At 44.1% G+C, this 24749-nt stretch overlaps 1 protein-coding gene across 1 annotated transcript; it reads left to right on the top strand.

The window, feature by feature from the left end:
• Positions 1–247: 247 nt before the first annotated feature.
• otogl (otogelin-like) lies at positions 248–24295 on the top strand. Its single transcript, XM_069686379.1, has 58 exons — positions 248–320; positions 574–616; positions 932–977; positions 1226–1304; positions 1419–1511; positions 2728–2882; positions 3142–3263; positions 3392–3597; positions 4117–4241; positions 4996–5102; positions 5222–5328; positions 5423–5548; positions 5626–5734; positions 5813–5859; positions 5943–6088; positions 6180–6306; positions 6508–6685; positions 6764–6888; positions 8139–8348; positions 8521–8689; positions 8831–8905; positions 9118–9160; positions 9367–9533; positions 9875–9982; positions 10124–10262; positions 10976–11110; positions 11243–11389; positions 11465–11584; positions 11797–11913; positions 13842–13998; positions 14193–14219; positions 14338–14517; positions 14600–14878; positions 14975–15092; positions 15184–15263; positions 15377–16224; positions 16367–16544; positions 16651–16793; positions 17557–17580; positions 17705–17797; positions 17889–18078; positions 18345–18562; positions 18710–18851; positions 18938–19123; positions 19269–19481; positions 19659–19763; positions 20376–20483; positions 20611–20712; positions 20790–20894; positions 21063–21103; positions 21211–21274; positions 21395–21573; positions 21683–21787; positions 21866–21985; positions 22134–22179; positions 22933–23004; positions 23705–23784; positions 23875–24295. Exons 1-58 carry the CDS (start codon positions 248–250, stop codon positions 24073–24075), a joined length of 7848 nt encoding a protein of 2615 aa, XP_069542480.1. The 3' UTR covers positions 24076–24295.
• The last annotated feature ends 454 nt before the right edge of the window (positions 24296–24749 follow it).

Below are 24749 nucleotides of genomic sequence, written 5' to 3' on the forward strand. Positions count from 1 at the left end.
ACAGAGGTGAAGACCAAAGCCTGTCAGCTGGCTAAGGATGTTGGTGTGACGGAGAGCAGTGCAGGCTTACCTGCCCACACAGGTGTAGGCTACTCGTCACCTGCTCAGGGGGCTGTCGCCACCAGGTAGGTTTTACAGGTACGACCGAGCATCGTCCCGGTGCTACAAGACATCCTAAATCCTTTCCTCCCGGGACCAGTGAGATGCACCGTTAACGTTTCTGCGGGACTTTCTTTCGGACTCTGAGATGAACTTAAAGTGGACAGGGAAACGATTTCTTCTTGTGTCGTTTTCAATTTCCTACTTGCTGTTTCTTGAGGGTGAGTCTGACAATTTTACTTGTCCATAAGGTTATAGCCTTTAATTTAATAAAGTTTGCTTCACATATATCATAGTAGGGGATATTAAAAGGCCTATCAATAAAGATTCTTTAAATTATTGAGTAATACATTCTTTCAGAATATGATTGGAGTAAGCTTTCTGTTTATTTATATTATCTGTCAGAGACCTTTTGCTTTTATAAAAGATCAAAAGACAAATAACTGATATCTGTTTAATGTTTATCTTGTCTAGGAGCTCAGAGTCGACTTTCAGTGGCAGAAGGAAGATTACAGAGGTACGTAAAGGAGATTGAATACGTTATTGCCTGTCATTAATAATGTGGCCAAAAAAGAAATAACTGTAAAACAAAATGTCCCTGTTATTTTATTTTTCTCACACATGTTTATAGTCTGACTGTGATCATTTTATTCACATTTCATTTCTGTCACTGGTATCTAAAAGAGACAGCATATGAGTGTGTGTGTATGTGTGCTTGTGAGGATTCAGTAAGGAATAGTATGGTGTCTGGATTCAAGTGGTGTAAAGTGCACTTAAAAGTCTCCCCTCTGACTGTTTCTTCCCACTAATGTGCATGTTTGTGTGTGTGCAGAAGGGCTAATGCACTTCGGAGGAAACGGGATCTCCTCGGGGAGGAGGTGGGTACACTACACCTAAGAGAACCAGAGGAGGTCAGGGCACCCTCATGCGCACAACACCCTAACGGGCACAAAGCTGTCTTTGTAAAGAATGAGACACACTCACTAACACATACACTTTCTCCCACTCAACCTGACGCAACTTTCAACTTAAGAGGACACCAACGGTACCTCACTGTGTCACTGATGCTGTTAAAGCTGAAGAATTGTTTAAGGAACTAAGTTTGTGTTGTTTGTTGTTTTCCAAGACATACAGACCACTGCTGTCGGAAAGCACTCTGTCACGCAGCATTTTGCACAACTACACAGCCAGAGATGCCTCCTCAGGTAAACATGCTGCTCATGAGGCGGCCCTACATTTATTCAGTGAAGCTTGAAGCTATAATCACCCAGACTGGCTGGGGTGAATTAACTTAACTGGTTTATTCGTGTCTTTCCCAGAATACTGTGGCTGCCTCAATGGTGGCTGGTGTCAAGAGGGTGGTGTGTGTGACTGTGCTCAGTTCCAAGCACTGGGAGATCGCTGCCAGATCAGTGAGTAATACACACACACACACCTGAATGTCTTCCTTTGGTGTCAGCTCAGATTCGTCAGATGTCATCCACACGGCATCCTTATTGTTTTTCGACAAGCACAATTCCTGGAATGCGACAGACGGCCAAGTTAGCGTGCGTGCAACTTTTTAATAACAGTATAGAGTTACACAGAAATGATTGTGCGTATCAGATTGTTGGAGTGTGCTCATTGGACTCTCAAATCATTCAACAAGTGTTAATTATCTGTGCTCACTCACTCTCGTATTAATTATACAATTTCCCATTTTTTCCTCCCTTTATATCTTTTTGTAAATACCAATCCACGACTGTACGATCAATCCACATCCCCCACAGAGACGAACACACACACATATAGACTTTACTCCCTACAGCAGCAGATATACAATCACTTGCACTAAGGCAATAGTGTGACTGCTGAGTGATGGAGTTTCTGGTTTCTATATTCTGAACAGACTCCTTATACAGTATATCTGGAGATCTGAGGTCACAGTTATTGTAAAGACATTTTTCATTTTAACTACCTAATTTGCTGTTGACACACATGTTCAGAACAATACATCTACTGAGCTCCTGTAATTGACCTGAGGATTTAAATAAAATCCTAAAACAGACAATTTACATGAAGATTGTTCTTTTTTTATCACAATCAAGGCAACAAATATCGCATGAAAGTTAGCAATAACAACAAAGCTTTCAAATTAAAAAAAAGTCATAAAAGCTCCATTAAAGTAAATGACATCAAGCATCCCTCTTTTGCAATGCAAAATTCAATGATCAAGGTAACAGAGATGTTGCTTTCCAAACATGTTCTAAAATAAAAATGGGGGATTTTCTTATTATAAACATAATCTACCACTTCAAATTTACATGAGCATGACCAGCCTCTCTCTGATAAGATTAGAAGATGTGACTCACTGTCACCAGCTCCCCTCGCTCAGATTTTGTGGAGCGTCTTAGGCAACATCTTGGCATAGCAAGCGATGGGGATTTCCCGCAACAAAGGCCTTTTTAGTAAATTCAGGTATTCATTTTCCACTGATAAGTTCAAATAAAACATGATGAAGGATTGATGAAGATTATAATAAGAGATAAGATGTATGACTAACTTTTGATGAAATTAAATTGTGCCACCACATGAAACTTCATCATTACGAAAGTCTAGTCTAAATTAATTGCTCCTTATTCCTCTCAGTACCTAACCTGGGCCAGGATAGAGACGGCATCTGTAGGTCGTGGGGTCAGCACCACTACGAAACATTTGACGGGATCTACTTCTACTTCCCTGGAACCTGCTCATATGTTCTGGCCCAGGACTGCCACTCAGCTACACCTCAATACACGGTGTGGGTAAGAGCCGACAGAACAAATTACCCAATGAATTTTCCAAACAGTGTCTGTAAAGGAGAGTTGGTAAATTTAATTGTTGCAGAAATTCAGTGCACATACTCTTAAGGCTGTTGATGTCATTACATTGAAAGACAGTGGACTTTGTTTTTTAAACTGCTAGCTCAGGTTGAAGACTGTGACTAAACCTGGTTTGTAAATTCCCATCATTTCCCTTTTTGATCCTTTAGTTTATTCACTTCAATGTTTCTTGTCTTTTCAGGTCCACAACAGCAGAATTTGTGACAGGAGTGTTTATTTATGCCCAAGAGCTCTCAGTCTCTTCTTCCCAAATGAAGACGAGATCCACATCTCTGGATATCAGGTCCATCAGGGAGGCCGCAGGTGTGTGTGTGTGTGTGTGTGTGTGTGTGTTGAAAGAAGAAGAGGTTTAAAGAGTCCTCAGTTGAAACATCTCGCTTGATTGATGATTTCCCGCCTTCTCTGTTGCTCTCTTTTCTCTCAATTGTCAGGTTAAGTCTGCCTCAGACTGTAGGTGGTGTTTTTATTGAGCGACTGGCGGATTACCTGCTGGTTAAGAGTGTGTTTGGCTTCTCTTTGGCCTGGGACGGAGGCTCGGGTGTCTACCTGAAGATGAGCGAGGAGCACCAGGGTGCCCCCTGTGGCCTGTGTGGGAACTTCAACCACATAGCTGGCGATGACCTCACCACTTCCCGTGGTAAGACCGGCCTGACCGGCCCCTCATCCTCTTAGCGCGTCTCTCAGCACCCACTCACCTCAATTATGATTATTATACACTCAACACAAATTCTGGCCAATTACAGCAGCAGTGGAACCTGAAAAGACCAGACTGAGCGGATGGGGGAGAAATGATAGTTTGAATTGAATAGCTGGAAGGAGCAACCGTCCTTCCTCAGATGACCAGTAATATGAACTGTGGTTCCCTCCTTGTTTAGCAGAGGGCTGTCCAGTAAAGTGAGCTCAGAGAAACAGAGTAAACAAGTGCAAAGGCGCTGACTGTAAAAGAACTTTGAACAAGCTGCATTTACAATCACAGTTTTAATCAGTTTTCTTCTTAATACTAGATTTTATCACTCTTTGATTTTATGTTGTTAGATGACAGTTAGGAAACAGAAATTATTGTGTGGCTGTTTGAATGGTACTTCACCTGCGCAGCATCTCTACTCTGCATATGTATATGCGCTGGGTGTACTGACTGCTTTTTGTTTTTTCTCAGGTCTTCGGACGGACGAGCCTGTAGTGTTTGCTAACAGCTGGGCTGTGAACCTGCCTCATGAGAGAGTCTGTCCTTCAGTAGATCTTGACTTCAGTGGGCCCTGCCAGTCTGAGTCAGACATGGATGTAAGGATCACAGAGACTTTCTTTCTGCTCCATATTTGGCTGCCTTTTTACCGCTCGCTAGACAATAAAAAGTACAAAGTCAAAGATGTAATCCTGAAGTTCTCAGTTTCGTTGTATTTGGCGGCACATAATGCCGATAAAAGGCAATTGTGTTGCATACATCCCAGATAACCAGACGTGTATGGTTGGCTCCCTTTGTAACTTTTAATTTTCCTCGCTGACGGTCGCTTTCCTTTTTCGACTGTTTGCCTTCATCTGAGCGTCGAATTTGTTTCTTTTTCTTTGGATTTTCACTTATTTCTGAAGTTGTATCTGAAGTCATCGATCTTTTCTTTGTTTGTTCAGCCATAGTAGATTACTGTTTACTCGCAACACTTGCAGAGACCGGAAAAGCAGCCTCTTAGCTCCGCCTACCCTCTCTGGCAGACCAACCACTGCTGGGTGATGGAAAACGCGTCACCAACTGGTCACCGCTTGTGATTTTATCACTGAATGTCGCCACAGACTCCCAGTCCGTAATAATACTTTATACAAATGCAAAGGCTTTCATCAGTGGGCCATAGGCTCGATCACCATTGTGTTACCTCATTCGGCGATAGATAGTGACATTTATTTAAATGAAAAAGTTCAAGATCATTACTTTAACTTTTTGTTGATCAAATCTTAAGAGTTGAAAAAGTCCTTGTAGGTAAAATGACTGATCTGCACCAGTGTTCGTTTATCCTTTACTCTCTGTTATTGTGCCTGTTTGCAGGATGCCATAGAGAAATGCAGTGCACTTCTCTTCTTTCCATTTCTGTCCTGTCATGAAAACATTGACCCGAATCCCTTTGTGGCCAGCTGCGTGTCTGACCTCTGCCTGTAAGTCGAAACACTTGCATTGGTTATGGATGCATTTAACCCTTTCTTCACCTTCTGTTCTCTGTTTTGTAAGTCGTGTGGGCTTCAGTCTCTGGATATTTTTTCCCCGCTTTCTTCAGATCTGATGAAGAGGAGACGTTTTGTCGAGCCTTGGTCGAGTACACTCGAGCCTGCTCACATGTCGGATATCCAGTAAGAGAGTGGAGAGACAGTTTCCCTTCTTGTTGTAAGTCAGCACTATAGCACTCAGTGAATACAGACATTTGTTTTGTAACCTGCCTTAGTGAGAAACTCAAGTGCATGTGTGTGTGTGTGTTTAGATGATGGCTGTGAGGAGAGTTTTGTCTACAGAGACTGTATAAGTTGCTGTCCACCCACCTGTACCTTTGAAAAAGAGTGCCTGGGGACCAACCTGCATTGTCTGGATGGCTGCTACTGCCCTGATGGTATTTAATTATCCTCCTTATTCCTTGTTAATTATGTCGAGCTGATTGACCACTTAATTTGCTCCTCTTTCCCACAGGTCTTATCCTACAAAACGGAACATGTATCGCTGTTTCTCAATGTCCATGTGTTTACCACGGTACTTCATACGTACAAGGACATGTGCTTCGACAAGGGTGTAGTGTGTGGTGAGTGTGGTAATCATTAGTTAACATATGTTGTCGCTTTGCCAATGTGCTGTTTAACTACTGCGTGTTCTTTTTTAGTGTGTGCGTTGGAGGTGTCTGGAACTGCACTGAGAACAACTGCACAGGTGATTAAACACATTAAGAAAAGATGGAAAGAAGAGGAAATTGTGAATACAGACTAATTACCAAACCCCTTGTCTCTTCTTAGCCGAGTGTTCAGTGGTAGGCGATGTGTTTGTGACGACATTTGACGGCAGGATGTTTCTCCAGCCGAGGGCGTGTCAGTACGTCCTGGCAAAGAGCCGCAGCGGCAGCAGATTTACCGTCACGTTGCAGTATACGACCTGTGCAGAGGTAGCGTGCATGATGACCTCTATACACTCTCGAAAACACTCACCAACCCGTACAGTATTCCTTCTATATAGATGTAACTGTGTGTCCACAGCAGCAGGTGTGTATTCAGTCAGTGACGGTGGTGTTGGATGAAGATGTGAGTCGGCAGATCACTTTGACCAGGGAGGGGGAGGTGATCATTGGTGTGAACCCGGGGCCTGTCCTGCCCTATGTTGATGGTAGGATTCACTACATGTAAACATACAAATCACTTAAGGCCTTTGATCCACCACAGGTTTATATTATATGTCAAATAAACACAGATCACCCTGAAATAGTTTCCCTTTTTACTATAATCAAATAAATCCGACACCTGCACCCTTTTAACTTATTCCAGTTTTAATCTTTTGTTTCGATGTTTTTCTCTCGTTATACTGTAGATGCAGTGGAGGTGCGGAAGCTGACCTCTGTGTTTACACAGCTGAAGGCAGGGATCGGGTTGAGGCTGCTTTATAATGGTCAAGGGGGACGGGTCTACCTGCAGCTGGACAGCCAGTGGCGTGGACAGACTCTGGGTCTTTGTGGTACCTTCAATGGAAATCTACGAGATGACTTCCTGTGAGCGAGTACTTTCCACTTTAAGATCAATGATGAGAAAGTCACTTTACCTGACTGTGTGGGTGTGTGTGTGTGTAGGTCTCCAGCTGGCATGATAGAGGGCACTCCCCAGCTTCATGCCAATGCTTGGAAGGTTTCATCTGCTTGTGTTGCTCCAGTCAACCTGCCCATCATAGACCCGTGTGAGATGAACCAGCGCAATGGTAATAATGGCTTCATTTGTTTTTATCACAGTTTTTCTCAGTTGCTTTAGCTCAATTCTGAAATGACAGCTGAAGTTTTCAAAACAACTTGTTAAATTCTTTATAGCATTTTGCTACTTGTCAATCTCAGAACCCATCGTCTGATGATAATATAGCCTCTGGGAGGGACGGCTACCTTGGGGGTTTAGCCATCAGTTAGCAATAAAGGACTTCAGCCTTCCTGGTGCTGCATTGTTTACAGTCCGACTAGCAACTTTAAAAACGCACTGGAGTTTAAGAAAGGATTGTTGCACTTTCCTGCACGTCTGTTTATAGAGATGAATGAAAAGCGAAATTGTCGCCAGATTATTGCCAACGGGAGCTGGGATGCTGTTACAGCAGATTACCTTTCAGTACCTTTGCTTTCCAAACGACTATTTTTCCTGCATGCATCCAAAGGCTGCTACAAATGCACTGCAAACGAAAACAGTCCTGATGCCAGTCCCGCGCCAACACATACAACACATAACTTGTGCACAACAGAGTTAAATAGTTTTACTCCCCTTAATATGTTAGTATTCTTATATTTGGTAAGTCATCACATGCAGATTATTTCATCTTATTGTCAAAATCTGCCAACGTGCTGTTTGCCTTCACTAAAATGAGGATAGTGAAACCTTGAACTCTTGAAACCAGCATCTGAAGTGTTTTCACTTACACAGTAGCCATCAGTTAGCTTTAGGAAAACATGGTGGTACATGAGGCATTCATTACCGGTAGAAAAATATGTAGGGCAAAACGGTAAGGGTATAAGTGGATGAAAACCACTTCCTGAGTCCACGGTCATTCTGTCAAAACATCTACAATTTCAGACAACCCTGGTTTTAAACTACTTCAAAGGATCGCGTAAATGACTTGTTCACTGACAAAACTACATCCTTTTGCAGGTTAAGTGTAATATTGTTCATGTGCATATGAGCCTTTTTAGGAAATCTTCTTTGGTGCTGCAAACTTAAAAAATGTTTTGCGAATAGTGCCGGAGCAGTAGAGAAAAATGTCTTGAAATCAAGCTGAAGAATGCAACACAAAGAGGACAAACTTCAATGGCTTTAATGCCAGCAGCTCTTTAGACAGCGCTGTACCTCCCAACACCCTGAATTGTTCCTGGGTGGCACTGTGATGTGTAAAGCCTTAAGTTGCACAGCGTAATAATTTGTTCAGAGTAGATTTTAAAATGTATAAATTCTGTTTGTTGTGTGTTTATCTTCTAGTATTCTATGCGTCCCAGTGTGAGGTGCTTTTGGGGAGTGTGTTTGCACCGTGTCATGGCTACATCAGTCCAAACATCTACCAGCAGCAGTGCCGCTACCAGGCCTGTCGTTGTGGGAGTAGCTGTTTGTGCACAGCGCTGGCTCACTACGCTTACCTCTGCTCCAAACACGGAGTCAACATTGATTTCAGATCACAAGTCTCTGAATGCGGTGAGTGCTCGGCTTCTGGGTTGCTATTACCCACACTGTGTCGTGTTTACTTATACCACAGTATATGTTAGATTGGGTTTTTATGTTTGTTTCAAAATCAGAAAAACTTTGTTGTCCATCAGTAAAAACATTTGAGGAAAATGAATTGGCTAATGTGTGTGTGTGTCTACAGGAGTTGTGTGTCTTGGAGGCATGCTGTACCACTCATGTGTGTCGTCTTGTGGGCGATCCTGTCGTGCTCTATCAAGCACGGAGACGTGTAACCCTGACGACTGTGCCGAGGGGTGTGGCTGTTCAGACGGCAGTTACCATGACGATATCCGCCAGCGCTGTGTGCAACTGTAAGACTTCATATCTCATATATCATCCTAATGATGGTCATCAATTGCTAGTTGGCAGAAGTGCACACACTGGCCAACGCACCAACACGGAGAACAGCATCATCAGTTCATGTTAAAATAATCCCATGAGTTTCTTCTCAGGTCTCAGTGTCACTGTTACTCCATGGGTGGTGTGTCACAGCCAGGGGAGGTGACTTTCAGTGCTTCTGGTCCCTGGTGAGTCACAGCAGGCCTTGACCTGCACTGGAAAAAGAAAAGTCCCATTGGCTGCTTTCCTAAGTGCATGCGGTCCTTACACTCACAGTAGTTTGAAAGCAATAAAAGCTTGAGTGATTGTCAAATGAGACGTAGAGCACTTGTGTTTAATAACATCACTCTCTTTTCTAAACACTCACCCTTTTTCTCTCCCTTCCTGTCTCCTCAATCAGCCTGTGCAGAAATGGGAAGATGGAGTGTGTGCCAGAGGAAAAAGGTAACATGTCTGCACTTCCCCCTCCCTTCGGTTCCTGCTCTCCTTCGTTCCAACAACAAAGTGCCGTTTCAGGCTGTGTCCCTCTTGCTGAAATCAAGAGCCTTATGTCTCTGGTTGTACCCTGTTTCCCATGACTGCCTGTTGCAGTTGATTTTTAAGACGACTTGGGCATCGATTTTCTGAGTGTGTGTGTGTGTTTGTTGTTGAGCCAGATAGTGTGGAGGTCGGGGAGTGTCCAGAGGGGAAAGTGTACCACAGCTGCACTGAGCAGAGAGGAGGCGTGGCCTGTGCACCGACCTGCCGCAACCTGATGTTGAACCTCACCTGTGCTCCCAGCACACCATGCATCCCCGGCTGTGTCTGTCCTCCTGGGTAAAATAAGCACCCGCTTCCCTCCAATATTGTTGTATGTTTGTGTTTTTAAAAGACAATGTAAGTCTTCTGTTTTTTTCCGGATCACTTGGTTGAAGCAATTGTTACGGAGGGCAATTAGGCGCTGCCAACATCGGAGCAATTTATCACTCTCCATTGGCTTTATATTGCGTGAAGGTGCCTCCTCATCACTTTTGCCTGCTAACAAATGACAAAATAGTTTCTAAAAAGCTGTTAAGAGGTGGGATGCACTACCAACAAGGTAGAGAACTCTGAAGTAAGTTTTTGTGAGCATCCAAACCGACAGACTGAGACAGTCTAATTTTGTTTTATCAATGAAGGCTGGTGCTGCACCATGGGGAGTGTTACTATCCAGAGAACTGCCCCTGTGCCTGGCTGGGCCTTGAATACCTACCTGGAGAAACTGTGGAAACATCATGTTACAAATGGTACAGCTTTACTCGGATTTACCAAATATAACATTAGACTACCTTTTTTCTGCATTTAGTAGGTGTAATTTATGAAATTAGTCCCACCTATGTTTTGTCTTAACTGTTACTGATGTGCAATCCTCCTGTCCGTCTCCTTAGTGTGTGTCACCGTGGCTATTTTAACTGCAGCTACTCACCATGTCCAGCTGTGTGTACTGTCTACAGCGACAGACATTACCACACCTTTGATGGCCTAGAGTATGACTACCACTCTGACTGTCAAGTCTACCTGCTTAAAGTGAGTTCAGAGTGTGTTTGTGTGCGCATTCTGGCGTGCCTAATTAGGTGTCACATGTACAATAAAGACAAAAAAACCCCATTATGTAATACACTGAGTTTGGGCACTGAAATGTTAATCAGCTGGTGTCATAGAAGTGTTTGTGAGAGATGGAGCAGCAAAAGACAAACATCCTCCAAATTTCCCGGCCAAAACTGATTTGGATCTTGGAAAGAAGATCGAAGCTCATTTCTAATCTTGGAAGAGAAAGTGTTTTTTAATTAGAGCAGATTAGGTGTGTATGTGTGTGTGTGTGTGTGTGTGTGTGTGTGGTGGTGCTGGTGGGGGGGGGTTGCACCATGGTAATGCTAGCAGAGCTGTAGCGACACAAAGAGAGCAGTGTTTACTTCAAACCCCAGGGCTCCTGCGCTCCCAGGGATATAGAATTAGAATTAGCAGAACAGACATTGCAATTCAGACAGACTGCTGGCCAGCGCGCAGACCTGAAAAGAACGGGGAAGCAGGTTGTAGATGAGTTCTAATAGCCCGTAGCTGTTTCCTTTTCCTGTCACCTATTGTATATGCAGAATTACACTGTGTTATCCTGAAATCTGTCTGATAGCCATGAAGGAAAATTGTGAACCAACACAGAGTTGTTAGTAGGACAGAGCTCATTTGACTTCCTCCTGAATCGAATAGTCGTCAACTAATATTCTGTCTTCCCCTCTCACCAGAGTGCAGGAGAAACCGAGGTCTCCATTGTCGCCCAAAACAAGGACTGCTATGAGAGCGGCATTGTGTGCATGAAAGTACTGGTCATTCACGTGGGACTTACTAAGATCTACTTCACTGACAACTCTGGCAACCCTGTAAGGACAATACACTCACAGTCACACCCTCTCTTTGCCAATCAAGCTATCTATCTGTGTCTGTTCCTTTAAGGAATAAATTACACATAATAATAGAAATTCAGTCATTTCCACCTGTTTGTTCTGTCTCAGAGCCCGTCCACTGTTGTAGGTCGAGGGTCAGAGTTTGAGCTGTGGAAAGCAGGCTACTACACCGTGGTCCACTTCTCTAATCAAGACCTGACGATCCTTTGGGACCGCAAGACAACTGTACACATCAGAGTGGGACCTCAGTGGAAGGCAAGTGATTAAGTTTTAGAGAGCTCAGATGTAAGGATTCCTAAAACCTACCTTGTGTCTGCACTTTTTCTTTAGGGCCTTCTCAGTGGGCTGTGTGGAAACTTTGACAGTGTGACAGTGAACGATATGACCACCTCCAGCCACATGGAAGTCAATAACGCGCAGACCTTTGGAGATAGCTGGGCCCTGGGACAGGTATGACTCAGCTCCGCTCCTCTCCCTCATTTATTCTGCCTTTACCCTCTTTCCTTTTGCTGCCTTTGTTTATCACTCTTTCACTTCTCTCTAGCTCACTGTTGTTACTGTAATTTATCTGTGCCAGGGTCCCTCGAGTCCACTGTGATATTTAAGAGTAATCAGACACTCGATCACCCTCTGTGTGTGTGGATTTTTTTTATGTGATTTAGTGTGAAAGTGACTACGTAGTCGAGCGACCGTGTGAAGGGGACTTAGGCAGACAGCCGTACGCCAAGAGGGAGTGTGCTCTCCTCTACAGTGATGTCTTTGCACCTTGTCACAACGTGGTGAGTGCTATTGAACTGATGCACACACACACACACACACACAGAAAAAACACACATGCACAGTGTGGATGCAGCTGTAAAAAACAGGGAAATAGGGATTTGTGAGGGTTTGTGGGAACAACTCATAACAGATCCTTACAAATGCACTTTTCCTCAGAGATATAAACCAAATACCACAACAGACGCAGGGCCACACACACACACACACACACACACACACACACACATGCCCTTACCTAAATGTTTTATTACAGTATAGTATTTCTCTGTGGCCAGCAGGTGGAGCCATGTATGTATGCAAAGAGTTTACACTGTTAGGATTTCTGTGGTTTGGCAGTACTCCCCTTCTTAAGTGAGTCCTTAAATGCCTCCTGTTTGAGGATTAGTTCAGTGGCACATGAAAACATTCTTTATTTGCACCTTGTTAGTAAAGTAAATCAGATTAAGTGAATGCTGTAGTTTCTTTGCATTCAGGTTTATAACTTGATGATAATTTGTCATATAAAATAGTTAAAGTTTAAGACATCCAATCAACCAGATTTGAGCTATTTCAAGTAGTTCTTAACCCTTTACTAGTATGTTATTATTTCTGCACCCTTTCATAAGTCCAAAATCATTTCTGGAGGGTACTAAACTAAATGTATTGACATGTTTGTTTATAAAGCCCCTTTCCCACTGGTAAAAAACCCCGGGTTTTTCACTTAGTGGGAAAGGCTACAATCGGCATTCAGACCCGGTCAAATGTCTCAGCAGTAGACCCGGGTAATTACTAATTATTGCCTCGGCTCCAATCGGCATTGATGGGAACACAAAACCTGTGTCGACACACTAATCTCCGCCCCCTTTCCGGCGCAATGCTATGCTCCGTCGGTAACTTCTTCGACTCCTTGTCTCAGCTACAAATTCCTCCCGTCTCTGTCCGAGCAGCGCTCGAACATCGTTCCAAATTTGTCGGGCACCGAGTTTGATAAACAGACTGAATGAGTGATAGATACAATAAGGACCTAACCACCGTAACGTCTTCACGGTTTACTGACCCTGTTGGCTCCTTTGTGACGTCAGACGGTGACGCAGCAGAAAAGAGACAGGAGTATACTTCACTGGCAATGGGAAAAGAGACTCATTAGCGCTCTGAAAAACGTGCTAATTTTGGTGGGAAAGGGGTTTAATGTAATGACAAAAACATGGCCCGCACGGTAACTGCACTAAAGCTTTTTACCAGACAGAGTTTGGTTCTCTGCTTGGGTCATTTTATAAAATACAGTTTCACACAAAAGAATAGATTTTAAGTGAAGTTATTGTTCTGAAGATTGTGTCTATAATGTCATGGTTAGATGACAGATCCAGGGTTTTTCCATTTGCATTCAGACAAGAGAAGTGACTATCATAATAACTCTAGCTGTTCAGTGTTCATACATCTCTTCGAAAACATCAGTGAGAGAGATAATGGTACACAACTCTGGAAAAGTTGAGTTTTGCCTCAATTTTAGTGACTTTACTGGATTCTAAAGCTTCTAAAGCTCCAAGGTTTTACTCCTTACTGTGCAAGTCACTTTCAGTTTGCTTGGTTTGTTTTATTATCTGCATAAAAAAGACAGTACAGCTTTGGAAGCCAGTGTTTTTGCTCAAACCCAGAGAAGAGCGAGTCTCATGGGATGGATTTGTACTGTACTACAGGCATTTTGTCTTTCTCTGTCATTGAGCTCATCTGATCCCTTCTGCACCAGAGGTTGACCCACATTCCTTTAGTCCTGATATCATCACTCCTTCCCTGTCTGAATTATTGAAAACTACTCACCCTCTAAACAAGACCTCCCCTAGTTTCCCCCAGTGAGATTTGGCCTGGTTCACATTGTGATTGTGTGTGTTTGTGTCTGCGTGTGTGCATATGTGTGTGATAATGTATACATGCTGTGGGTACTGTCCAGGTCGATGTGGCCTGGTTCTATAGGAACTGCCTGACAGACACCTGCAATTGTAACCGCGGGGGTGACTGTGAGTGTCTCTGTACGTCCATCGCTGCATATGCACACAAATGCTGTCAACAGGGGATCACGATACACTGGAGATCGCCCTCTGTCTGTCGTGAGTACACACACACACACAAAGACATAGTACGTTGATCTACTCTGTGTGGGTCAGGGATGTGACCCCTGCTGACCTCTGTGACCCATTTTAACAAGTCCCTCTTTGCATCAGCTAATATAATACTTCATCTCAGCTATGTATTACCCCAGAGCTATTGAAGTAGAGGTTCTAACCTTCTTGCTCTCTTTCAGCCTATGATTGTGAATACTATAATCAAGGTATGTATGAGTGAGTCATATGAGTGAGTCATTTCATAGAGCTATTTTCCAAACCTTACACATGCTCTGTTTCTCTGCTGCCTGCATGTACATTTACTCTCTTTCTCGTTTCCCACAGAGTTAGGCGATGGCCCATTTTCCCTGGTGGGTGCTGTTTTTAATGACACCATGTTTGGAGTAAATCGCACCAGCAGCTCAGTGTTTCCTCTGGTGAGAGAGAGATCAGGGCAGTTGCCTGCCCCAGGCCTACTGTTCAACTTCATGATCACAGCAGGCCTGCAGAAAGACAGAACATCACGTGAGTGTCCACTTTCACACAAGGACACAATACAAGTCTTTGTCTTTGTGGTAAAGTAATCCACATTCACTTATTTTTCCAGGTGTCCCTGTGGTGTCGCTGGAGTCTGCAGAGAGACCAAACTATTTCCTTGTTGTGTCAGGCCGCAGCCGTCTGCAGTTGGAGCGCTGGAGTCGAGGCACAGAGTTTAGTCGCAGGGCGACATTTATCCAGCACCAGGGGTTGTTTCTGCCGGGTCACAGCTCATTCGAGCACGCAGGCCAACCCGGAATCTTCCTGACGCTAACACGCACTGCTGCACGAGCGCAAAGATACGACACCTCAGAGGGCTTCAAAGCCAGCAGCAGTTTCACACTGGAGGGTCTGAAACACACGCATGTACCCAAAACACATACACATATGCACTCCCATACATGCAAAAATTAACCAATCTTTTTTTTCCCCTCTCCTCTGGCAGAGAGCAGCTTTATAATACCTTACCGTATGATGTGCGAGTGGCGCTACCAGGCCTGTGCGAGCCCTTGTGTCCACACATGCATTGACCCAGATGCCACACGCTGCCACTTCCTGCCCCCGTAATAAGCTTGGCTAACTAAAATCTCTCTTGAAAACAACATAATTAATGCTTAGCTAGAGGGTTGAATTAAATTCTGTATAATGTTGCAGTGTGGAGGGCTGCTTCCCACGTTGTCCCAAGAACATGGTCCTTGATGAAGTCACTAGAAGATGTGTCTACACAGAGGACTGTAAGTGCAACGGTTTAGTGTTTTGTCTTTAAAATGTTGTGGTTTTCACATGCAAGACATTTTTTTTTACTAAATAGAAACTACAAACTTACAATATTAATTGTCCCCATTAGGTATCACCCTTTCCCCAACTCCAACGCCCTTTGCATATGTGACACGGTCCAACAGAACTACTACAGCACCAACAACAACTTCAACTACAACTACTACTACTACCACAAGGGCAACAACCACAACCACACCTACCACTACTACCACCACCAGGGCAACAACTACCTCATCTACTACTGTCAGGCCCACAACAACCACTACTCCTACTACAACATCTGCCACTGAGCGTATCACAACTCCACTCATTACAACTCCATCTGCAGCTCCTCCCACCACTCTTGTTCCTACGACTCTCTTTTCCACAACCCCATCAGAGACGACCACTATCAGTACGACTGAAGTGACCCCCACACAAACCACAGGGGTCACCACAACCATCAGCACAACAACACCCTCCATTGAGGCTACAACAGTCCCCTCAACTACTTCTTCACTATCACCTACTACTCTGGCTTCCACTTCCTCGCCCTCCACTCCTACCTCCACCACACTGCCAACACCACCTCCAACATCCCCAGAAACCACCACCCCAGCTCCTCTAACCTCCCCCTCCCCACAGCCACCACCCATCCCAGCCACCACAACTACCCCCTCCCCTACCACTTCTGTCCCTGAAACCACCACTGAAACCAGTACTGCTCCTCTACCTGCACCAGCAGATACAACCATAGAGACCACCACCTCAGTGGAGACATCAACAGTTGTAACAACCACAGCACCATCTCCTACAACCATGGAGACCACTACTGAAGCGCTAACCACAGAAATAATCACAAGCCGGTATACTTCTCCTATAACAGAGGAAGCATCAACCACCCATCCTTTCGTCTTGCCTACGACTCCCTGCACAGTAAGTGTTGCTATTATAGTCATGAAACAGATAAATACATGTATAAAAATGCAAATGTTTGTGTTCACTGATGCTAACAAGTCTGCAGAGGGCTATGTAGGAGTGTTGTGTCATTCAACAAACAATGTCTTTGTCTCCTCAGGCTCCGTACTCTTACCGTATCGATGACTGTGCTGAGCTGTTCTGTTTCAATGGAGAGCTGCTGCTTCACAACTCCTCCCTACACTGTCGCTACAACACCACTCCACCCCAGTGCAGCCTGCTGGGCCTGCCCGTCATCATCAACACAGACCCCTGCTGTCCACAGTGGCAGTGCCCCTGTAAGTTATTTTCTGCGCTATAAAATATGCTTCTGTTGAAGAGGCAGGCCCTTGTTTACTGAGATGATTTGTGTTTTATTTTATTCATACAATCCTCTTCTTCCAGGCCGCTGCACTGTGATGTCAGACCTGCGTGTTATCACATTTGATGGTAACAACGTGGCCTTGTACGATAACGGCTCCTACATCCTGGTTAACCTGCCCAGAGAGACGATTATTGGCACAGTCGAGAAATGTCCCACCAGCCAGGTAAAAAACCATACCTCTTATCGCTCTGCAGATTTTGTCCTGTATAAGCTTAAGTGGTGATTTTTTTTAAAATATCTCATCCTGCTTTCTTTAACAGTCATATGTATCACTCACTTTAAATGTTTGCCCTGGAAAAATGTAAACAAAGGCAACGTGCAGTTAATCGCTTCACCTGACACCTTCCCCCCCACCAGCAGTTTCAGGCATTAAAAATAACCATATAGAAATAATCAATCTTGTCGCTGATGGTCTGGTTTGCTTTTGTAGCTCATATAGAGTCATCACAATTAATTTCAGTCTGTTTCATAACCGGTGAAAAACTCCTCACAGGAGCTTCAAGGCTGAAAAGTGCATTCTGCAGAATATTAACAGAAAGTTCTAGCTTCTCAACAGCAAGCTGTTACAGTGTCAGCAGAACAATACAAAATAGCGTCATCAGCATAAAGATGGGAATTACAGTCAGTTATAAAAGAAACAATGTTATCAATATAAATTGTGAATAAAACAGGACCTAGAACTCATCCTTGTGGAACACCTTTTTTTAACGTTCAAAACTGCATATTTCAACACACTGAAATCTATCAGAAAGGTAACTCTGAAAACATTTGCATGCAACAGAATCAAACCCAATATTACAGTGTCTGAATGAGAAGAGCATGATCAACTGTACCAAAAGCTTTTGATTCAAAGACTGAAACATGAACGACGTCACAAAATGTGGATGATCAATTTTTTTGGTTATAATTATTTGTTCTATTTGTAGAGCGTCAACTCCATCAGACGGACTGTGAGTAATTACCATTCTCTTTCCCTTCATTCCATACAATTATTTAACTTTTACTTTTACTTAATAATTTTTTTAAAATAAAGTCATCTTGTTTAATCAAATTTTCTTATTCCCTCTCTGACAGAGCCCTACAGGTGGAACATCTGGTCTGTGTTTTAAGAAGCTGAACATCACAACCTCCTCCTACAGAATTATTATCCATCGACTGGATCGAAAGGTTGAGCTCTGAGTGTGACTTACTGCAAATACTTCAGCTTATCACAACAAATGCGTGGTTCTTATATGGTCGTGTGTCCATCCGTCTCTAGGTGACAGTAAACTACAGACCTGCCAGACTGCCATTCTCCCGCCACGCTCTTTACGTGGAAGACACAGGCAGCATGTACCTGATCCACACGCCTGGTGGGGTCAACATACAGTGGTACCACAGCACAGGCATCATGGTGTTGCAGTACATCACTTCTCATAATGCGTCTGTGCCGACTCGAGGCCTGTGTGGTGAGTCCACACAAACGCACACACATTCCTACACACCAGCTTTGACTGCTGGTCAGCCCCGTTTAACCAATCGCCGCCTATCAGCACTCGCAGGGTAATTGTCCAGACAACAGCATCAATTTGACATGTATCATAATGGGAAGTGACAACTTGAGATGTTGAGGGCCATTTGGTTTAATTAGGCCGTTTGACCCGCATTATTTCACCTCAGCAAAATCACTCTTTTACTCACAGTCACCAAAACCTCTGTCTGCTCGTTATCCCAGGTTGTTGTGATGGTAACCCAGAGGATGACCTGAAGCTCCCCAATGGCACAGTGGTCAGGGAGGTGGGAGACATGATGCTCTTTCTGCAGGCTTGGAGAGTCTACACCAGTGATGAAACTGAACACACACGCAGGGTTGGAGACAACTGCACTATAGGGGACTGCTCCATCTGTCTCTCCATGCTCCGTCAGAGAGCCTTCACCCCGTGCCACAGCAAGGTACGACATCACTGTTTTCACACGGCATTTAACAGGCTTCATCCTAAAATGTTTGGTTCATTTGCTGGGACTTCGGTACCAGAGGATGAATAGATTCACTGATCAGTTGATGAAGAGAAAATGTGGGTCCTGGTTGTGTGTTCACAGGTTCCTCCGGAGCAGTTCTGCGACATAATGTGGGCGGGAGACCTGCACTACAAGGATCACCAGTGTGACTTTCTGGCGGCATACGTGGCCGTCTGCTACACACATCAAGTCTGCATCAGCTGGAGACGACACAACTTCTGCCGTAAGGAGACTCAGGCTAAGACATGACACACACAAACACATGTTTCTCATTTGCTCATGCATTGCTAAGTGCCTCTCATCCTGTAGCATTGCGGTGTCCCCCTGGTAAGGAGTACCAGCCATGTGTGAGCACCTGCACCAGCCGCACCTGTCTGAACAGAGAGTACTACGAGGAGACAACCTGCTCCTTCATCAGAGAGGAGTGTGTGTGTCGCAGTGGAACCATCCTGCACCGCGCCGACTCCCCTTACTGTGTAACTGAGGATCGATGCGGTGAGTGACAGAGTAATTACCTGCCTTCGTGATGAAAACTGCACTGTCAGTGAATCTGAATAAGTTTTGGACTGTGCTTTATATTACTCCTACCCTCGCATACAGCTGTATCATCACTGTATTTACTTGTCCCTGATGTATCCAGTGTGTACAGATAATGAGGGTAACCCTCGGGCCCCAGGTGAGGTGTGGAATGGCTCTGCGCGCAGCTGCTGTCTGTACAAGTGTATGGAGAATGGCTCTGTCGTGGCTGTCGAGCCAGACTGCCACTCTGTCCCTACACCGCTGTGTGAGCGGGAGGGAGAGTATGTACTGGATGTGCTTGAAGAAGGAGCCTGCTGTCCAAAGAAGATCTGCGGTGAGTTTTGAAATTTCAGCCATCTTTGCTAAGCAGAGAATCTGATCCAAAGGTAACACTGCAGGTACAAGATTAATAATAAATAAGAACATTTCAGTAAACATATAATTATGAACACATATACCCTATACATGATCTTACCTCCCCTTGTCTTTTTCTTCTTTCACTAACTGTCAGAGTGTAACATGACCATCTGTGACAGCGACGCTCCACCTTGTGATAATGGCAACAGGCTTGTGATTGGTTACAGCGCTCTGTCCTGCTGCCCAGAGTACAGATGTGGTGAGAACAATCTTTCAATTGTACAATAAAACATGCAAAAAAACTTCTTGTTTAATAGATATAATCTGAAAGATTTTCATTTAAATAAATGTCAAATGTGACACAATGGTGATTGAGCCTATGGCCCACTGATGAAAGCCTTTGCATTTGCAGTATATAGTATTATTATGGACTGGGTGTCACAAATCCCAAGCGGCGCCCAGTTATTGACGTGTTTTCCATCACCCAGCAGTGGTTGGTCTGCCAGAGAGGGTAGGTGGAGCTAAGCGGCTGCTTTTCCGGTCTCTGCAAGTATTGCGAGTAAACAGTAATCTACTATGGCTGAACAAACGATGACTACAGATACAACTTCAAATATAAGTGAAAACCCAAAGAAAAAGAAACAAATTTGACGCTAGGATGAAGGTAAACAGTCTAAAAAGGAAAGCGACAGTGAGGAAAATCAAGAGTTACAACCGGAGCCAACCGTAGACGTCTGGTTATTGACGTTACAATTGTTTTTCAAGGTGCCACCAAATAGAATGAAACTTAGATGTTCGAGATTATATCTTTTAATGTGACACCTCAACTTTAACCTTCACTGAACACTTTGCTGTGACTGCTCTTTCCCAGAGTGTGACCCCATGGCGTGCCCTCCCGTGTACGCCCCCAACTGCAGGGAAGATCAGTTCCTAGTGGAGGTCAGGGGGGAGAAGTCCTGCTGCTACTCTTACCTGTGTGGTAAGTTGTAATTGTGGTTCATCTAAATGGAAATGGGAAGTCTTTGCTACGAGCTTGGCCATCTTTGACACCTCCATTATTCCATCGAGAAAACTGAATGAGTTGTTTGTGTTTTCTGTCTGAGCAGTGTGTGAGTCATGTATTGAACCCATTCCAACTTGTTCACATGGAGAGATTCTGGCTGTGGATCTTAACACGACCAACAGCTGCTGTCCACAGTACCATTGTGGTAAGTGTGCATGTGCTGCTCTGTATGAGTGTCTGTGACTTCAAAGTCAAGTTAAATCTTGGTCCCATCTGTTACAGTGTGTGATGTCAACCTGTGCCCTGAAACCTTCGTGAGCTGTGCACCTGGTCTCTCTTTGGTTCAAACTACTGTCCCTGGGCATTGCTGCCCGCAGCACCACTGCGGTACACACTGAAAAACACTCACACACACCACCTACATAAACAACTGTCCTCTTTATTTCTGTGTATGTTGAGTTGACGTCGGATTACCTCAGAAGTTATTATGCCTCTCACGTACTTGCTTAAACTCCACTTTATCTGTGTCTGTAACTTTCCCTCTTTCCCTCTCAGAATGCCAGTGCGAGGACAGCTCTCACCCGATCTGTCAGGTGGTAAGTCAGCAAAAAGCTGCATCACAAGTCACTGTCTAATCAGGTCTCGGCTGGAAGGAAGAAAAAGTGAGCAAATTCAGTTAAGTCAGCACTCTGTTTTGTCTCAGGGGGAGATGCTCGTCGAGGCTTCCGACAGCAGCACCGACTGTGGCTGTCCTCAGCATACATGCCGTATGTCTAACATTAGCATCAAGCCTTGCACACACGCCCCTGATGCTCTCATATTTACCATAAAAAAAACTTTGCTTGTCGCTTGAAGTCTAAATATTTACCCTGTGTTTATGTGTCCAGAAAAGGCAGAGGTGTGTCTTTTCCAAGGGGTAACAGTGCTGGGCCCAGGGCAGTCTCTGGTTCAGTACCTTGAGGGAGAGATGTGTTACACTGTCCACTGCCTGCATCACAGAGATCCAGACTCTGGCTTCTACGCCATGGAAATTACCTCTGTCAACTGCACCCAAAAATGTGGACCAGTATGTATCCTACACATTTCATACTCTCATCTGTAGCTTTTTTTACCATGCCTTTTCCCTCTGCATCTTGAAATCATCCTTCACTTCTCCATGTGCCTCCTCTCTTCAGCACCAGGTGTATGTGACATCCACGGACCCTCAGGTGTGCTGTGGCTCCTGTAAAAATGTCTCCTGTACTTTCACCAATGAAAATGGGACAACAGAGCTTTTTGCTGTAAGAACAAAGACACCCACATGTGCTCGATGCCTCCCTTTCTTTGCAGTACTGTACTGATTTAGATTGTGTGTTCAGGCAGGGAGTTCCTGGGTGGAGAACTGTACACGTTACGACTGTATGGAAACAGCCGTGGGAGCGGTGATACTTGGCTCTGGGGTGGTTTGCCCGCCTTTTAATGACACTGAATGTATTCAGGTCAGAACCTCCAAACACACTACATGTCTGAATTTAAGCTCTTAAAACGTTTAAATTAGGTGCTCATACTATGGATTGATATGCTTTGGAGTTGTTTAAACAGTGTTTCCTTTTAGCTTTGTTTTGTTCTCCTCCCCTCCTCTTGCAGAATGGCGGCGTTGTTCAGAGCTACGTGGACGGTTGCTGCAGGACATGTGAGTCTCCAGATTTTTAAGGGTGCTTTTTGTTAATGCTTTGAGCTGTTCAGACGGGTGAGCGCTTTGTTGCCTGGCAGTGGATGGGCTTATTGGCTGAATGGTTGGGGGTGTGGCCTTATTGTAGAGGGTGGAGTTAAAGTCTATTGTCGGCCTATCACTGTATTTTCAGAACCTTTGGCTTTCCAAATCTTCTGATGTAATGTTCAAGGGGCCTGCGCAGCTCAGACTGAGGTAACAAGTGAAGTAATATGACTGCACTCATTACTAAGTCACTACATGTTTTCCTGGGCCTGTGCTTTCTAGATGATGACCTGTGAGCTCCTTTTTGTGCCTACTTAATAAAACAATGTTAATATTTCCAAGTTGTGTGGATAAAACGCTGTGGTGACATTTTTCGGCTTTGCAGCCTCGCCCGCTTGCCTGCTTCAGCAGCGACGTTGCAGTTTGGCCAATCAGGGTGCTCCACAGTGAGGTTTTCATCAATGAGGATGCAAGATGTTTCAGGGTTTAGGGTTTGCCTGTGCTGAGCTGCTGTTTGTAGTGCATCAAATGGCTGAGTTCCTTGGCTGGCTGCCCGGTGAGTCCCCCAAAAAAACAAGTCAAATCCATGTGCATGCCAGCTGCACTGATCCCCTTCTCTGTGTGTCTGTGTGTGGTGCTGAACTGTGCTTTCTGAACCAAACGTAACCTTGTGTGTGTTCTCATGATATTCTTTGAACTGGATGGCTGCGGTCCTGATGATGTTCCCAGGTTCGGGAGTGGGTGTTTTACCATTTACCGTTAATCCTGTAACCCCCACTGGTAATACTAACTGTGACACAGGTACCACCTTCATTCACTGTTCCCTTTTAAAATGATTGTGTGGCATCCTGACTCAGTGACTCATTCTCTTACCTTTTTAAGCTCTATATAAATGTGTGCAGTCTATTTTTGTGTCTGTGCGTCTTGTCTTTTTATATTCTTCCTCTCACTGGTAACTCCTCAAAACACAGTCTCTCTCTACGTATCAAACCATCCATCAGACAGTATTCAATGTTCAATATTTTATCAACTCTAACTGTGAGACAAAATAAGCTCCGTCCCTTAAGGAAGAAAAGCTGGAGATCATCTCATTTTTCATACATTCCAGCTCCACACAGAATCCCTTTGACCAGCTTTGATTGGCTCAAAAGTAAGGTTAAGTTAAGGTCAGTAGCCAATAGGAGAGCTGGAGCTCTGCTGTGAGAACTGTGCCCCCCTGAAGCCCGACTGTCACTCAAAGAAAGCTCCTACTGTTAGGCAACAAAGAGCCCAGCTCAATAGACCTTTCATGGTTGCGTAAATGACAGGTCTCAGATGATGAGGTGATCAAAGGGTGTGTTTGTGTGTGAGGCATGTTTACTAGTGTATGTTTTTTTGCTGTTTAATGTTATGTTGTGATAGCGTTGTGTTTATATGAGTTAGCTCTGAAAGTACTGTGTGTCTGAAGTTACTTCTGAGCGTTGTGTGCATGCATCTTATTTCCGTGTGAACATGTGTGTAGGTAAAGAGGACGGTAAGACATGCAAACGCGTGGCTATTCGGACTACGATTAGAAAAGATGACTGCAGGAGCAATGCACCGGTAAGACTAGAGAGACATGTTAACATGAAATAAGGAGGCTAAAGCTATCATGATTAACGTATGCCTCAACCTGTCCCCTTCCTCTTACAGGTGACTGTCTATTCATGTGATGGGAAATGTCCGTCTGCCACCATATTCAACTTTAACATCAACAGCCACGCCCGCTTCTGTAAGTGCTGCCGCGAGAGTGGACTACAAACCCGGTCTGTCACGCTCTACTGCTCTCGCAACGCCACAGTGGTGGAGTACAACTTCCAGGAGCCTCTGGACTGTTCCTGCCAGTGGAACTAAAAAAAACTATTTCTAGATATGAATATGAATGAGAGCATAACAAATGAATGTATGAGTAGAGGGATACACGGGGGAGGGAATGAGACTGTTACATAACTGATGAAGAAGCATTTAAACCAGCCATGTTTGATTTTGTTTGTCGTTATATTTCACATTACAACGCTGACCTTGAGTCGTAGTTGTAATCAAAAGATATTGAAATGTTCTAATATAAGTGGGAGATTGTTTTAAAAGTAGTTTTTAATGCACATTAGTCTTTATTTTCTTGTAGACTCTGCTCTGCTCTGCAGTCAGCTTTGTAGTGCTTTCAAGTGATGGCACAATGCTGTTAGCCTCTTATCCTGGTGTATATTAACAATTGATATCATGTTGACACAGCAGTTGTTGCATTTTTTATGACTGTGGTTGGGTTCAAACACTGTATATGCTTTTTGGTTTTCTAGGAGGATAAAAATAGCTTTTGTACAAATGAAAGGTTACGCGATGCTTTGTTTTCTTAGAATCTTGATCTTTGTTCTCTTTGTACTTCCTTTATTTTGAAGTAAAGTAGGTGAAACAAAAGATTTAACAGTGTCTTTGTCTAAATTATTCCAACCCTGACTCTTCTTGTGACCTTCACTTTGGCCTTTCGCACACACCCACACAGTTTGTCATTATCGAACCCTCATTACCAG

This window comes from Semicossyphus pulcher, unplaced genomic scaffold (assembly GCF_022749685.1).
Source record: "Semicossyphus pulcher isolate SPU_LCO1_2020_fin unplaced genomic scaffold, fSemPul1.0.p SCAF_8, whole genome shotgun sequence".
Lineage (NCBI taxonomy): Eukaryota > Metazoa > Chordata > Actinopteri > Labriformes > Labridae > Semicossyphus > Semicossyphus pulcher.